Source organism: Pagrus major, chromosome 21 (genome assembly GCF_040436345.1).
Source record: "Pagrus major chromosome 21, Pma_NU_1.0".
NCBI classification, from domain to species: Eukaryota; Metazoa; Chordata; class Actinopteri; order Spariformes; family Sparidae; genus Pagrus; species Pagrus major.
The window spans coordinates 11,884,806-11,900,665 of NC_133235.1; the positions used below are offsets into that span (position 1 = coordinate 11,884,806).

The window sequence follows — 15,860 nt, forward strand, 5'->3', positions numbered from 1 at the left end:
GCCTTCATTTTTGAAGCTGCTGATGAGCTCAGTTTACCTGAACACACTCATACAGTAAACGTTTGCATTGAGAGGAGTTGGAAAAATGAAAACTTGTGTTTTTGCTTAGACTGGGCAGGTTTATGGCCGTTATCTAGCTCAAGGGTTTGCAGTCAAAAGTCTTTCAATTAACTCTAACCCTCAAACTGGAATAAGAGGTTGCTAGAAAAAAAAGTATTGGTTAGTATTATTCCAACTTTTGCAACAAAGGTACAAAGGTAACGTGGAAAATGTTCACTATTTCACTACTCCGGTCAGAGCTGTGGATTTTAATTACGGTGGACAGTGTTGCACAGAACCTGGTGAGGAAGCCACACTTGTTTTTAGGTAAGAAAGCTCACGTTGTCGCTGTGAGCTGTCTGACTGGCTGTTTGATGAACGTTCGTCAGACTCTGTGATCAGTGCTCTGCTGGTCAGTTTGACGTCTCAGTGTTGCTCTTGGGCAGAGCTGACAGGAGCAGACAGATGGCTCTGGATGGAAGATGCGTCACATTATGATGCTTGTCATTTTTAGAGAAAAAAAAAATCAAAACAGGTCTGAGTGCAATGCAGCTAATTAAATTCTGTTTTGACACAGTTACAGTTACAGTTATAAATTACATTTTTTCAGGATTGCTTTTTCATCAGCAATCCTGGAAAATCTATCTATCTTGTTGTTATAGTCACAGCTATCAAGACAAAATGTCTAAGGTTAGGAGCTTAAAAGTAGATCGTGCCATTCAGATCAAATGTCACGTTTCCTGAGGTTCAACTGCACATTTCCAAATAATGCATTTGTTATTGCAGGCTGTGTGTCTCTCTCTCCATCCTTTCTCCCCTTTAATATCTGTCCTTTTGGCCTGTTGCTAGGGAACAATACAAAATCTGTTTCCAGTCTCGTCTGTTTTTCGGGGATGCACCAGAAATAACAGACAGGTTCCAGGGGGGGAAATCAGGGTCGCCAGCTACTGCGACCCAATCTGAGCTGCAGTGATTTTTAATGACGGGTTCGGCGCGAGGTTTGGAAGATGAGGCTCTTCACAGACGGAGCCGTTTGACTACGGGCCTCATCACGCTGCATTACAATAAAGCTCCAGCTTAGCATATCATCCCCCTTGGGGTGCTGTATTGTTGGAGTCAGGAATGAGAACCACCGCCGTTGCTTGATTATCTCGACATCAGGGCCAAGCTCTCTGCCGGAGGACACTGCAGCGCTTTCAGTCAAGGTGTCAGAATACAGGCATTCAAATCCGAAGCACGAGCAAGGAGGTAAAGTTAAGGATACTTGAATATTGCCAGGGTAAAAAGAGGTGCATCAGTGGAGAAAATGTGCATTTTACTGCAAGATATCAACCAGTATTCTTTAGTTGTTTTGGGAGCATTAATGCACAAATCTAACCACTTTGTTGCTTGTCTAAATATTTTCAATAAGCATCCATATCATCAAGTGACAATTTTAATTAGTAACATTTTTTAAAACATTGTACTATATTACACAGGGGAAATAGCTTTGTTTCCATGTCCTCTACTGGATTCAGCTGGAAACATTAAATAATCAGTCAGAGTATGAGCATCAGCATTAGCTTATGCTAGCTAGCTAGCTATTGACAGCCGACAAAATCCATGGTTATTGGCTAGAAACTGAAGCTGCTTTTGTTCATTTTGGTATCAAATCAAAGCGCCACTGTCGGAAAAATGACTTTCATATGCTGAACCCACCTTGTGACAATGGAGAGCCTTGTTGGGCAAAACAACAGTAGGCTAACTAAAGGCTAAAGTCTGACTAAAGCTTTATTCAAGTTTATTCCACCAACATGTGTTCTCTGTCTTATAATCCAACAGGTCTGTGATTCATGCCACCTGTGGCTCCCTCCGGAGCTCAGAATAGAAACGTAGTAGGTAGACACTTCCACAATAAGAACAATCACAATCCTTTGACTGAAGATTGAGGTTTCATAACCTCACTAGCCCCAGGATACCTATTCAAAGACATAAGAAGAATTTCAAAGAAAATGTGTGGCTGTCAACTGAAAAAAAGAGTTTTGTTTTTTTTCCATAAATCCCAAAAGCTTGCTTCTGAAAGATTCAAAGTTTTGATCTGACAGCTCACTGCAAAATGTATTTTTATATCACAGAGGGATTTGTAACCTACTTTTAAAGCCATTGAGTGCCACTCGGCTCGGATGGTAGAATCCTCTCCTGCACTGGCACTTGTACTTGTCCAGCACAAATCCATGGCCGACGATGGGAGTGCACTGGGGAGAAAAAATGCAGAGAAAGACAAGTGGAGATTAGCAAAATTAGTGTTCACATACCTAACAAGAATATCACAGGAGGAAGCTGCATGGGAGCAAAAGAGAGAAGCTGAAGAGGAAAGAAGGTGAAACAATAGGATGGAGAGAGATGCTCGACCAAGATGGTGACTCAGTCAATGCAACTTTGTTTTGCTACTTAAAACAAATAAAAAATCATGGGACTAATAAACGAAAAACATAATCGGATAATTAGCGGTTCCTCCAAAAAGACTTGTTTGTTTATTAGAGTAATAAATGAATATTTGAAGAAGTTGTCGCCTTGTGCTTTTGTAAATGGTTCATTATTTACTGAAATTTTGCAGGACACATTTGTGCAGATAAATCAAAATGAATTGTTAGTCGCAGCCCTACAGTGAGAAAGAAAGCCAATTATATCATCCAGACATGAAAATGAACCAGAACCGATGTCAAGTTAACATGAGGTCGGAGTCACAGACGCACAAAACACAAACAGCGATCGTGATGATTGTTCTCTTCAGACATTCATTAATATTTTCAGTGTTTCTGGCTCCCCAACATGCCTCTTGAGTAAATATGAATTATCTATTAATGGAGCTTCCAAATATTTGTAGGAAAATATTGTCAAGATCTGGATGATTCATGGCGACTAACAGTGGGATTATTACATCTCCCTGATAAAGCATGCTGTAACATTTATAATGCAAAAGACTAAACATAGACTGCAGCGTTTTATAGACTCCTCTTCTATCAGTGAAATCAAAGGATTTAAATATTATACAGGGTCTCACAAGTTCAAACACAAGCTCAATGAAGTACAGTTCCTATGTGTTTTCACTACCCTGCTTCTCAGGCGCACTGAGTTAATGAACTTATTTCAATCATGTTATTGAGTCTCCTACATCGTCGACATGCTTTTCTGCAGCGTGAAGCAGCAGCAGCAGACGCCCCACTTATAAACATGCCTGGCGTCAGGGGAAATCACAGGGCTTTGCCAAGTAACAGGGAAACTAATTAATATCTAAATTAAGAATTAAGGGTTGTTTGCAGAATTAAAGCGTGTCTGCATAAATCCAGCTTTCACTGATAACTGTGGGAGCTACATGGGCTTACACGCCATCTGGAGCGAAAACACACCCGGCGACACGCAACGCACAGGCACCAGTATGGATACTGCACACTCATGTGAATGCACACACTCCTGTGCTGAAAAAAAAAGGGGGTAATAAATTTGACATGAACGTTCATAAATAGTGTATTACATTGCATGCTAGCAGTAAAAACAGTATAGGCCTGTCTCCTCTGGGACAGCTGCAGTGGAGAACAGCAGGACTAAATTTATACCTCATGAATCAGTGACAGTCGCTGATAGACTCTTTTTATTTTTCTGGTATTTAAAGCTGAGCATATGTTGAAGGAACAGTTTGACATTTTGAGAAATATGCTTATTCGTTTTCTAATGTCTGAACCCAGCTAGGAAAATCTAAGCTGAGTCGGCATAGTCTCGGTCGTGAGGTACGGCTGTTGCGTGGACAAGTCCAACAACACACAGCTAAGTCGAAAGTACACCACAAGTGCCATATGGCCTTCTGCTGTTGGCCTGAGCCTTTTATTTCTAGACTCAGACCATGTACATTCATACCCAGCTTGGCCAGCTTGAGTTTGGTTACCCAGAACTCAGCTGCTTGCTTACTACAGCTATCTGCTCAGGCTCGGCCTGGATGACGTCCGCGTACTACGCATATGCGGCCCGATAGTACGGGGTCCAGGGCGGCATTCTGAAGGGCCGCCATTCCGAACGTTCACTTTCATGTTTCGGAATGCCGGCCCTTAATTATTTTTGAAAAAAGGTCACCATTCCGAACCTGAAACCCTAACCTTAACCATAACCCGGTCGGAATGGCGGACCGTCGGAATGGCGGTCCTTTGGAACGGGTGTCGCCCCCTGATAGTACGCTACTAGCTGGGAGTGTGGAGCTACATGTCCAGCCAGGAGGCAGTTAGCTTAGCAAGGACTGGAAGCAGTGGAAACAGCTAGCCTGGTTCTCTTCAAAGTTCAAAAACAGAACTAACAGCACCTCTAAAGCTCAGAAATCAACATCGTATGCTGTTTGGTTACCCCAACTCGAGATGGTGTGTGGTAGGTGTCTTTCTGAACTTTCACATAAGCTGTTTTCCTTTGTCCTGACGTGCCAGATGGTTTGTTACATAGAAGCATCCCGCTAGAAACTGTGTGAAAAGGGCAGGGCCTTTCAAAATATGCTTGGCAGGTTATTGGAGGAACCGTCTGTCTATAATCGTCTATTGCAGGCTCACTTCAACCAATCGGATCAACAGCAAGAGAGTGGTACTACCAGCAAAGCCAGTTAGAAAATTAAACTTTAACCGAAGCCACTTGAGAGAAGAGAGTGAAAGCATCTTTTTTTTCCCATCAGTGCCGTTCTTTCCTCTTCTTTCAATGAAATACACTCATCAGTTCTGATATAACTGGAACAGTCTCCAGTAGTTCTTCATAGGACACTGGTGGACACAACCACTGTGTGTTAGGCCACAAGTGCATAGCTTGAAGCTTGAATCTTGCAGCTGCCTCGCAAGGTAAGTTTTCCCCAACTTCCGGTCTTTATGCAAAGTTAAGCTTACCTCCTCCTGAGTCTACCTCTGCCTCCGGCTATATTAATGCTGCATCAGTGGCGCCAACTTGGGTTAAACACTAAGGGAACAAAAAATGCAGGTAAGGTTTGATGACTTGACGTTGGGAGGAGACTCTGCACGCTCCAACTGAGTTTAGGCTGTTTTAGGTAGTCATCTAAAGTATAGGGAGGGAAGGGTTTCAGTGTTTCTGCTAGTCAAGTTTTGTCACCACATGCAAAATAAAATCACAAAAAGAATGAAACATTCTGCGATCAATCATCTGACCCACTTCCTTGATACATACATGGTTGTTGCTGCGCAACACGTTTGTTACACTACACACAGGAGCCAGATTTCTTAATTAGCTTGACTGCATATGTTACATTTCTAGGTAACATAGGTCTTTATTTTCTGAAGTGAAAGCGCTCTGTATGCTAAAGCTTCCCCTGAACTTTTGCTCAGATCAGTTGTTTTATAAGCTGACAAACAGCCCCAAACCTCTAAACTGGGAAGCAGCAGCATGAGGGCAGGGCTGTACAGGGTATAACAGAATAAACAGCAAATCATTGCTCCAGTGTTGCACCAGTGAAGACAAGCAGGCCTGGGAGTTATGATGCACGTTTCTTTCGGATGAAAGAATGCGAGCTTTACACCTCCGAGACTTCTCCTCTTGATTTTTGCATTTTTCTTTTGAGGTATTGGCTGACTGAAGTTGGCAGGTACTGCTCTAACATGTGAACTGTGTCAGATGGGGACCCTTTAAGCTATTTTGGGTTTTTGTTGGAATAAAATTCAACAGCCAAAAAACTAGGTAAAAATACAAGCGTAATGATTGTACAGTGTTCAAAATATGAGTGAGGTTTTTGTGTATTTCAGCAGTTTTGTTTCAATAGTGAACATATCTGCCTCATTTTCAGCCCTTCGTTATGTAACAGGAGAAATCCAAGCAGAATTGCCTTTCCAAGGGATAAATGTCATCAGTAGCCCTCTTAATAAAGATCCAGTGTGCCAAATTATGTTTTACATTCACAGCCATTGTGAAGCTACTGTACAGTATGTCTATATATATATAGAAAGATCCTGCACATCATAATCAAACACAAAGCAAAAGAGGATATATAAGGGCCTTTAAAGCAAGGTTTTGAAATATTTGTTCCATTTCCATGACATTTAAAGCACATTATACAAACTTATGGACAGCTGTTACAGTAGCATTGGGTAATTCATGATTATCTTATCTACCCAGTGACTTTAACTGGCACTGGGAACATTGTAATGTACAAGAAACCATCTTATGAGCCATAATGAAACAAGACTAAGAGTCTACAGCCACATTAAAAGCTCTGTGAGGCTATAGTAACAGTGGTACTTTGAGCTTAGTGCTAACATCATCATGCTAACATATTTACGATGACAATATAACATGGTCATTAGCAGGCAATATTTGCCATGTTTTTCTTATCTTAGTTTAGCAAGTTAGCATTTTACTTAGCATTAAAAATACTAATTACAACTGCTCATGCTGGCGCTGGAGTCAACTATGTCCCTACAATGTCCCCTACATGTCTCATGGTCCCTACGAGAGACAAAGAAGATTCACTATATTTACATAAATTAAGTATACGTATGGTAACTTCTCTCTACGTTATGTTATGCCACGTTATGTTACATTATGTCATGTTATGTTATGTCATGTTATGTCATGTTATGTCATGTCATGTTATGTTACATTATGTTATGTTATGTCATGTCGTGTTATGTTACATTATGTTACGTTACGTTACATTATGTTATGTCATGTTATGTCATGTCATGTTATGTTACATTATGTTATGTCATGTTATGTTACATTATGTTATGTTATGTCATGTTATGTCATGTCATGTTATGTTACATTATGTTATGTTATGTCATGTTATGTTACGTTATGTTATGTTACGTTATGTTATGTCATGTCATGTTATGTTACATTATGTTATGTTACATTATGTCATGTTATGTTATGTTATGTTACATTATGTTATGTTATGTCATGTTATGTTACGTCATGTTATGTTACGTCATGTTATGTCATGTTATGTCATGTCATGTTATGTTACATTATGTTATGTTATGTTATGTTACATTATGTTACGTTACGTTATGTTATGTCATGTCATGTTATGTTACATTATGTTACGTTACGTTATGTTATGTCATGTCATGTTATGTTACATTATGTTATGTTATGTTATGTCATGTCATGTTATGTTACATTATGTTGTTATGTCATGTTATGTTATGTTATGTTACGTTATGTTATGTTACGTTATGTTATGTTATGTCATGTCATGTTATGTCATGTTATGTTACATTATGTTATGTCATGTTATGTTACGTTATGTCATGTTATGTTATGTTACATTATGTTATGTTACGTCATGTTATGTTACGTCATGTTATGTTACGTCATGTTATGTTACGTCAAGTTATGTTATGTCATGTTATGTCATGTCATGTTATGTTACATTATGTTATGTTATGTCATGTCATGTTATGTTACATTATGTTATGTCATGTTATGTTACATTATGTTACGTTACGTTACGTTATGTTATGTCATGTTATGTTACATTATGTTATATTATGTTATGTTATGTTATGTTATGTTATGTCATGTTATGTCATGTTATGTTACATTATGTTATGTTACGTTATGTTATGTTATGTTACGTTATGTTATGTTGTTATGTCATGTTATGTCATGTCATGTTATGTTACATTATGTTATGTTATGTCATGTTATGTTATGTCATGTTATGTTACGTTATGTTATGTTATGTCATGTCATGTTACGTCATGTTATGTTACGTCATGTTATGTTACGTCATGTTATGTCATGTTATGTCATGTTACATTATGTTACGTTACGTTATGTTATGTCATGTCATGTTACATTATGTTATGTTATGTTATGTCATGTCATGTTATGTTACATTATGTTGTTATGTCATGTTATGTTATGTCATGTTATGTTACGTTATGTTATGTTATGTCATGTCATGTTACGTCATGTTATGTTACATTATGTTACGTTACGTTATGTTATGTCATGTCATGTTATGTTACATTATGTTACGTTACGTTATGTTATGTCATGTCATGTTATGTTACATTATGTTATGTTATGTTATGTCATGTCATGTTATGTTACATTATGTTGTTATGTCATGTTATGTTATGTTATGTTACGTTATGTTATGTTACGTTATGTTATGTTATGTCATGTCATGTTATGTCATGTTATGTTACATTATGTTATGTCATGTTATGTTACGTTATGTCATGTTATGTTATGTTACATTATGTTATGTTACGTCATGTTATGTTACGTCATGTTATGTTACGTCATGTTATGTTACGTCAAGTTATGTTATGTCATGTTATGTCATGTTATGTCATGTCATGTTATGTTACATTATGTTATGTTATGTCATGTCATGTTATGTTACATTATGTTATGTCATGTCATGTCATGTTATGTTACATTATGTTACGTTACGTTACGTTATGTTATGTCATGTTATGTTACATTATGTTATATTATGTTATGTTATGTTATGTTATGTCATGTTATGTCATGTTATGTTACATTATGTTATGTTACGTTATGTTATGTTATGTTACGTTATGTTATGTTGTTATGTCATGTTATGTCATGTCATGTTATGTTACATTATGTTATGTTATGTCATGTTATGTTATGTCATGTTATGTTACGTTATGTTATGTTATGTTATGTCATGTCATGTTATGTCATGTCATGTCATGTTATGTTACATTATGTTATGTCATGTTACGTTATGTCATGTTATGTTACATTATGTTATGTTACGTCATGTTATGTTACGTCATGTTATGTTACGTCATGTTATGTTACGTCAAGTTATGTTATGTCATGTTATGTCATGTTATGTCATGTCATGTTATGTTACATTATGTTACGTTACGTTACGTTATGTTATGTCATGTTATGTTACATTATGTTATATTATGTTATGTTATGTTATGTCATGTTATGTCATGTTATGTTACATTATGTTATGTTACGTTATGTTATGTTACGTTACGTTATGTCATGTTATGTCATGTCATGTTATGTTACATTATGTTATGTTACGTCATGTCATGTTATGTTACATTATGTTACGTTACATTACGTTATGTTATGTCATGTTATGTTACATTATGTTATATTATGTTATGTTATGTCATGTTATGTCATGTTATGTTACGTTATGTTATGTTACGTTACGTTACGTTATGTCATGTTATGTCATGTCATGTTATGTTACATTATGTTATGTTACGTCATGTTATGTCATGTCATGTTATGTTACATTATGTTACGTTACGTTACGTTATGTTATGTCATGTTATGTTACATTATGTTATATTATGTTATGTTATGTCATGTTATGTCATGTTATGTTACATTATGTTATGTTACGTTACGTTACGTTACGTTATGTTATGTTATGTCATGTCATGTTATGTTACATTATGTTATGTTACGTCATGTTATGTTATGTCATGTTATGTTACGTTATGTTATGTTATGTTATGTTATGTCATGTCATGTTATGTTACATTATGTTGTTATGTCATGTTATGTTATGTTATGTTACGTTATGTTATGTTACGTTATGTTATGTTATGTCATGTCATGTCATGTTATGTCATGTTATGTTACATTATGTTATGTCATGTTATGTTACGTTATGTCATGTTATGTTACATTATGTTATGTTACGTCATGTTATGTTACGTCATGTTATGTTACGTCATGTTATGTTACGTCAAGTTATGTTATGTCATGTTATGTCATGTTATGTCATGTCATGTTATGTTACATTATGTTATGTTATGTTATGTCATGTCATGTTATGTTACATTATGTTATGTCATGTCATGTCATGTTATGTTACATTATGTTACGTTACGTTACGTTATGTTATGTCATGTTATGTTACATTATGTTATATTATGTTATGTTATGTTATGTTATGTCATGTTATGTCATGTTATGTTACATTATGTTATGTTACGTTATGTTATGTTATGTTACGTTATGTTATGTTGTTATGTCATGTTATGTCATGTCATGTTATGTTACATTATGTTATGTTATGTCATGTTATGTTATGTCATGTTATGTTACGTTATGTTATGTTATGTTATGTCATGTCATGTTATGTCATGTCATGTCATGTTATGTTACATTATGTTATGTCATGTTACGTTATGTCATGTTATGTTACATTATGTTATGTTACGTCATGTTATGTTACGTCATGTTATGTTACGTCATGTTATGTTACGTCAAGTTATGTTATGTCATGTTATGTCATGTTATGTCATGTCATGTTATGTTACATTATGTTACGTTACGTTACGTTATGTTATGTCATGTTATGTTACATTATGTTATATTATGTTATGTTATGTTATGTCATGTTATGTTACATTATGTTATGTTACGTTATGTTATGTTATGTTACGTTACGTTATGTCATGTTATGTCATGTCATGTTATGTTACATTATGTTATGTTACGTCATGTCATGTTATGTTACATTATGTTACGTTACATTACGTTATGTTATGTCATGTTATGTTACATTATGTTATATTATGTTATGTTATGTCATGTTATGTCATGTTATGTTACGTTATGTTATGTTACGTTACGTTACGTTATGTCATGTTATGTCATGTCATGTTATGTTACATTATGTTATGTTACGTCATGTTATGTCATGTCATGTTATGTTACATTATGTTACGTTACGTTACGTTATGTTATGTCATGTTATGTTACATTATGTTACATTATGTTATATTATGTTATGTTATGTCATGTTATGTCATGTTATGTTACATTATGTTATGTTACGTTACGTTACGTTACGTTACGTTATGTTATGTTATGTCATGTCATGTTATGTTACATTATGTTATGTTACGTCATGTTATGTTATGTCATGTTATGTTACGTTATGTTATGTTATGTTATGTCATGTCATGTTATGTCATGTCATGTCATGTTACATTATGTTATGTTATGTCATGTCATGTTATGTTACATTATGTTATGTTATGTTATGTTATGTTATGTTATGTTATGTTACGTTACGTTATGTTATGTCATGTCATGTTATGTCATGTTATGTCATGTTACATTATGTTATGTTATGTTATGTCATCTTATGTTACTATATGTCATATTATGTCATGTTATGTTGTGTAATATGTATATGTGATGCTATTACATCAACCAACATTCAGCTTTAAGTGACTAAATCTAGATTTTTTTTCTAAATCTGTGATTTATCCACTAAACTCTACAATTTGCATTCAAAACCTGAATGGTAACAGCAAGTATTAAAAAAAACAGAAAATAAGCCACATCAAGCTGCAGTTCCTCGACTACTGAAGCAAATCTTGGCATGTGTGTGTTTATTTGTGTGCGTATTCTCTCTCAGGAGATAAGCATACCTGTGAAATTAAAGTCTACAAAATACAGGTGGGGGTCACTGCTCTGAGCTGGAGCCTGATCATTTTTAATTCCTCCTACCTAGAATGAATCTGGGTCTTGGCCAGGATGTTTCTACCTCTGACTGAGGAGCAGGTGGCGAGACGAGGACTCAGGCTCCCTGAGGGCCCCAAACACTGTTGGAGGCCAACTCTGAAACTTTCAACATCTGCTGCGAGGAAAAGATGAGAGGAGTAGATAGATAGATAGATAGATAGATAGATAGATAGATAGATAGATAGATAGCTAGATGCACAATAAATACATACATACACACATAATGGCACAAATATGGCAAATTGAAGAACTGGCCGACCACAACCACACACACTCACGCTAATACAGACATAAACATTCCCCACCACCATTTGTTATGAAGTTATTTTCTGCTTACTCCAACGGAAGCAGAGACTCATTAAGATAAGACATACCCAGGGACACCGAGGTGGGCAAGGATGAAATATGATTCTTATTCCAGACCTTTATTGGGCTCTGTGCATCAGAACTGTTGCATTTATTAAACCTGTCTGTGCTATCGCAGCACGAGCAGCTTTGGGTTCCCAGGTGCGTTTAAAGCACAGCAAATAAGATTGTGGAGTAAGTTAGCCCACACGACTTGAATATCTCCCCTAATTTCAACCTTGTATTAGAGGAGTAACATTGCTGTTTCCAACCTACCAACCTACATCTCTCAAAACTAGTTCAAGTACAGATCCCAATGCGTGTTATACCGAAAAACACGCATGTCGCACAGTAGATTGACAAGGACCATCAGGACTAGATTGATGTCACCCAGTAGCCCTGAACTGCTTCGCTAGCACACAGCTCCATATGTCGTCTATCACCAGCACTGCTTTTTCCAGCAAAATTATACACACCGATGCAGCAAAACACATACACACACACACACATACACACACACATATCTAGAGGCAGGGAGTATAACGGTGCCAAGGCCAGCCTCGTTTTTCCTCAGCCACTATGAAAGCGCTATGAAACGGTCGTTTGACGTGTCTCAGTTTGATGAATCACCTTCATCAGACCGCGGGCTCAAAGTGTGAAAGTATTTTATAATTGCACCTTACTTTGGATGCAGTGGGGACGTTTAATTCCACTTCTTTCTTTTTTTTTTATAACTCTTGATTGACAGGGTTCAAGGTTGCGTTGTCAATCACTGAAAGCGCCGAAAGACTTCTCTTTTCAGAGGGACACCCTGGGGAGGGGATGTTTTATTAAAGAGCCAAGACCTTATCCTTGTATTTTCTCAGACCTTGTATAGTTGATCAATGGCATTTGCTCATTAAAATGCAAATTTTCAGGGAGAGGATAGTGTGGCATACACATAATAATGTCGGTTACGGGTTACGCACGATGGCAGTGGTCTTATAGTTACCTAAAAAACACATAAGTGCCCTGTTTTTCTGAAACACAAATAGAACACCCACAGAAAACCAGACTGATTAGTCATTTAGTTGTTTTTTGTTCGTTCATTTAGCCTGACATTGTCTGACCTGAGTTTGCATCCCCCAATCACTGGCTGCATTACTGCTCTCTGCTGTAGGTTTGTGCTTTGTGCTAACATTAGCCACGGGCGTCGTTGTCATCATTTACAGTATCTCACTCGAATTATCATAATGTGGGTAAACAACAAAGATGGCTATTGTTAATATTCACCATTGTCAAGCTAGCATATTAGCACTGGGAAATTTTTGCTGCACTTTATCCTCCATTCTTGTGCTACTAGCTAGCTCGCTACTAGCATAAGCAATATACCCACCTAGCCTTGTGTGCAATGAGTGCACAGGCAGAGTGCATGCAGGTACACAGGTAAACAAACAAGTAACCTATCCAATCTGTTTATAGGGGCTACATAAAAAGGATTGGATGGGCTTATTCAAGGCCTGCAACAGCCATAGATACTGGATTTTTTTTTTCTTTTATTTATCAGAGCATTTGATATATTAATTGTTGCCAGGATGAGATTTTCTACAAATATAACAAAAAAATGGTTCCAGAATCACTTTCCGACCCTAGCTCTAAGAGGACTATCTTCGCAAAACAGCTCTACAGGACCTGTCCAACATCTACAGAGCTCCCAGCAAAACGCTACACAACCATATAACATGATACCATCATGCAAAGTTCAAAACATCCCTCTCCTGAGAGTGAATACAATTCCTCCACAGACTGAAAATGAGTTATCTGTAACTTTCACATGGAGGCCGCCTCATGTTTGGACCGCAGCCGGCGGTACCTGTTTTCTCATCAAGCTATTTGATAAAAAGCTGTGAACACGACACCAAGATGGTAGTTGGCAAGAGAGGAAAGGAGAGAGAGAGACAGAGAGAGAGAGAGCACTCTGCGTCCCTCAGAGATCTATAAATACACTGAAAGCATTAAACCCTAAAAGCATTACAATCACTCTGTCCCCTGGGCAGGGAATCTGCCTGCTGCTGTTTCACAAGACTACCAGCCACTGAAACAGTGGATGTCTGAGGAGAGGAGACCTTGGACTTAAGCCTGTCTGGAATTTCTCCATCAATGTAAGAGGCAAAAACAGCGATATATAGTCGGTTATTGATCGGTGGCTTGTTGCGGTGACAGTGCTGTGACTAGAGATAGAGTCACCAGGCTGGCTGAGCTGAGTGGCGCTGTTGGCTTCTCTGCATCCTGAAAGGACATTAGCTGAGGGAGAAGAGGTGATCGGATTGTAAATTCAGAAATTCGGGGCTGTGATTTAATATTTAGGTTTGTTAAAGGGGGAAAATGTTCAAAATGCCATCTCTGATTGGCTGTGGGGCCTTTGGAAACGTGTCAGGAGTGAAATTCAAGTCTCACTCCGCATTTTACGACTTATGAGATGAACCCTCAGCTTCCCCACGCAGGCATCAGGGTGGGTGGTCCCCAGCTCCCTGCATGGACTCGACTGGGAGGCCTCGCTCAATTAAGATCCAACTGCTGCCGCTGACTTGACAGGCTCTTACATTTTGCCGTGGCAGCCGCTGAGCTGCAGGCAACAGATTAGAGAGTGAATGGTGCTTCTCTGTGGAGGATGAATCCTCCCTGACGACTGTCCCTCTCTGCTGTCACTCCCCAGCCCTCCCTCCCCCCCTCGTCCTTCTCTCCATCCTATATGCATCCTTGTCCTTCTGTTCTCCTTCCTCACTTTCTGCTACAATGCATGCGTCATCAAGCTAATTAAAGATCAAAGAAGAAATATGACGGAATTGCCAAAAAGAGCCTATGCACTGACTACCTATGGTTTTATTTAAAAAACATTGAAATGTGGTATTATTAGGGCCCGAGCACTGACAGTGCGAAGGGCCCTAATACTAGGGGTACTACTGCATATGTGTAAAAAGTAGTATAATGCTTTTTATCAGATTAAATGCAGCTTCCTCTAGAGCCACAAAAGGCTTTATACTACTTTTTTCCCCCGCATAAGCAGTAGTACTCTGCAAGACGTGTAAACACACTTAATGTGTAAAATTGGTGGAGTTACCCTTTAGGAAAGAATAGCCAAAATCAAAGCAGAGGAGGTCAAGGTATCCTATGTTTTAGTGTGTTGTTTGGGTCAAGAAAAAACCTTAACTTTGCTTTATTGAAGAAGCCTTTACAGTGAGGACAGCAGGACACAGAAGAACATGAAGGCGAGCCAAGGTGCATATGAACCATCTGAATGTCCAAGCAATGACGTAAAAACAACAATCCAACTGTACCATTCAACAGCAACGCCCATTTCATCCTGTTTCATGGTTCTGAATGCCAGCAGGAAATCAAAGCTGGTAAGAGTAGGATTGAGGCGTTCCACGATGGATGTGCTACGTGCCTGGTTTAACAAGATTATACCCTGAGAATCATACAGAAAATCAAAAGCAAGAACATCATGACGGCAGAGGTGACTGTGACGGCTGAGCCTTGTGCCTCCAGGGGAGGGAGATTGTACCCTGAAGTGCCAAATTGAACTGGACTAGGATTGTCAAAGATGGAAGAACAATGGAGGAAGCTCAATGCTGGTTTTATGTCCATATATATTCATACCCCCAGTTTCTGGAGAAAGTACACAGATTTCCCTTTGAAGAGTAGGTTAATTTGAATGTCAGATGTCAAAAATGACCCATGCCATTATATACACCTATCAACCAAAACATTAAAATGACTGACAGGTGAAGTAAATAACATCGATCAGTTTGTTACAATCAAACATTCTGCTGGGAAGTCTTCACCCCCTCATGGCAATGCAATTCCCAATGGTGACCCCCTCCAGCAGGACAATGTGCCCTGAAACACCACAAAAACTGCTCATAAATGGCCCAAGGAATGTGACAAAGAGCTCAAGGTGTTAACCTGGCCTCCAACTTCCC

General features: G+C 37.8%; 1 protein-coding gene across 1 annotated transcript in view; it reads right to left on the minus strand.

Moving 5' to 3' along the window:
• gpr158b (G protein-coupled receptor 158b) overlaps positions 1-15,860 on the minus strand; it is a 73,750-nt gene that overhangs the window by 40,793 nt on the left and 17,097 nt on the right. The window contains exon 3 of the mRNA XM_073491864.1: positions 2,171-2,273. Within this exon, the coding sequence (XP_073347965.1) occupies positions 2,171-2,273 (103 nt within the window). The remainder of the gene's footprint in view (positions 1-2,170; positions 2,274-15,860) is intronic.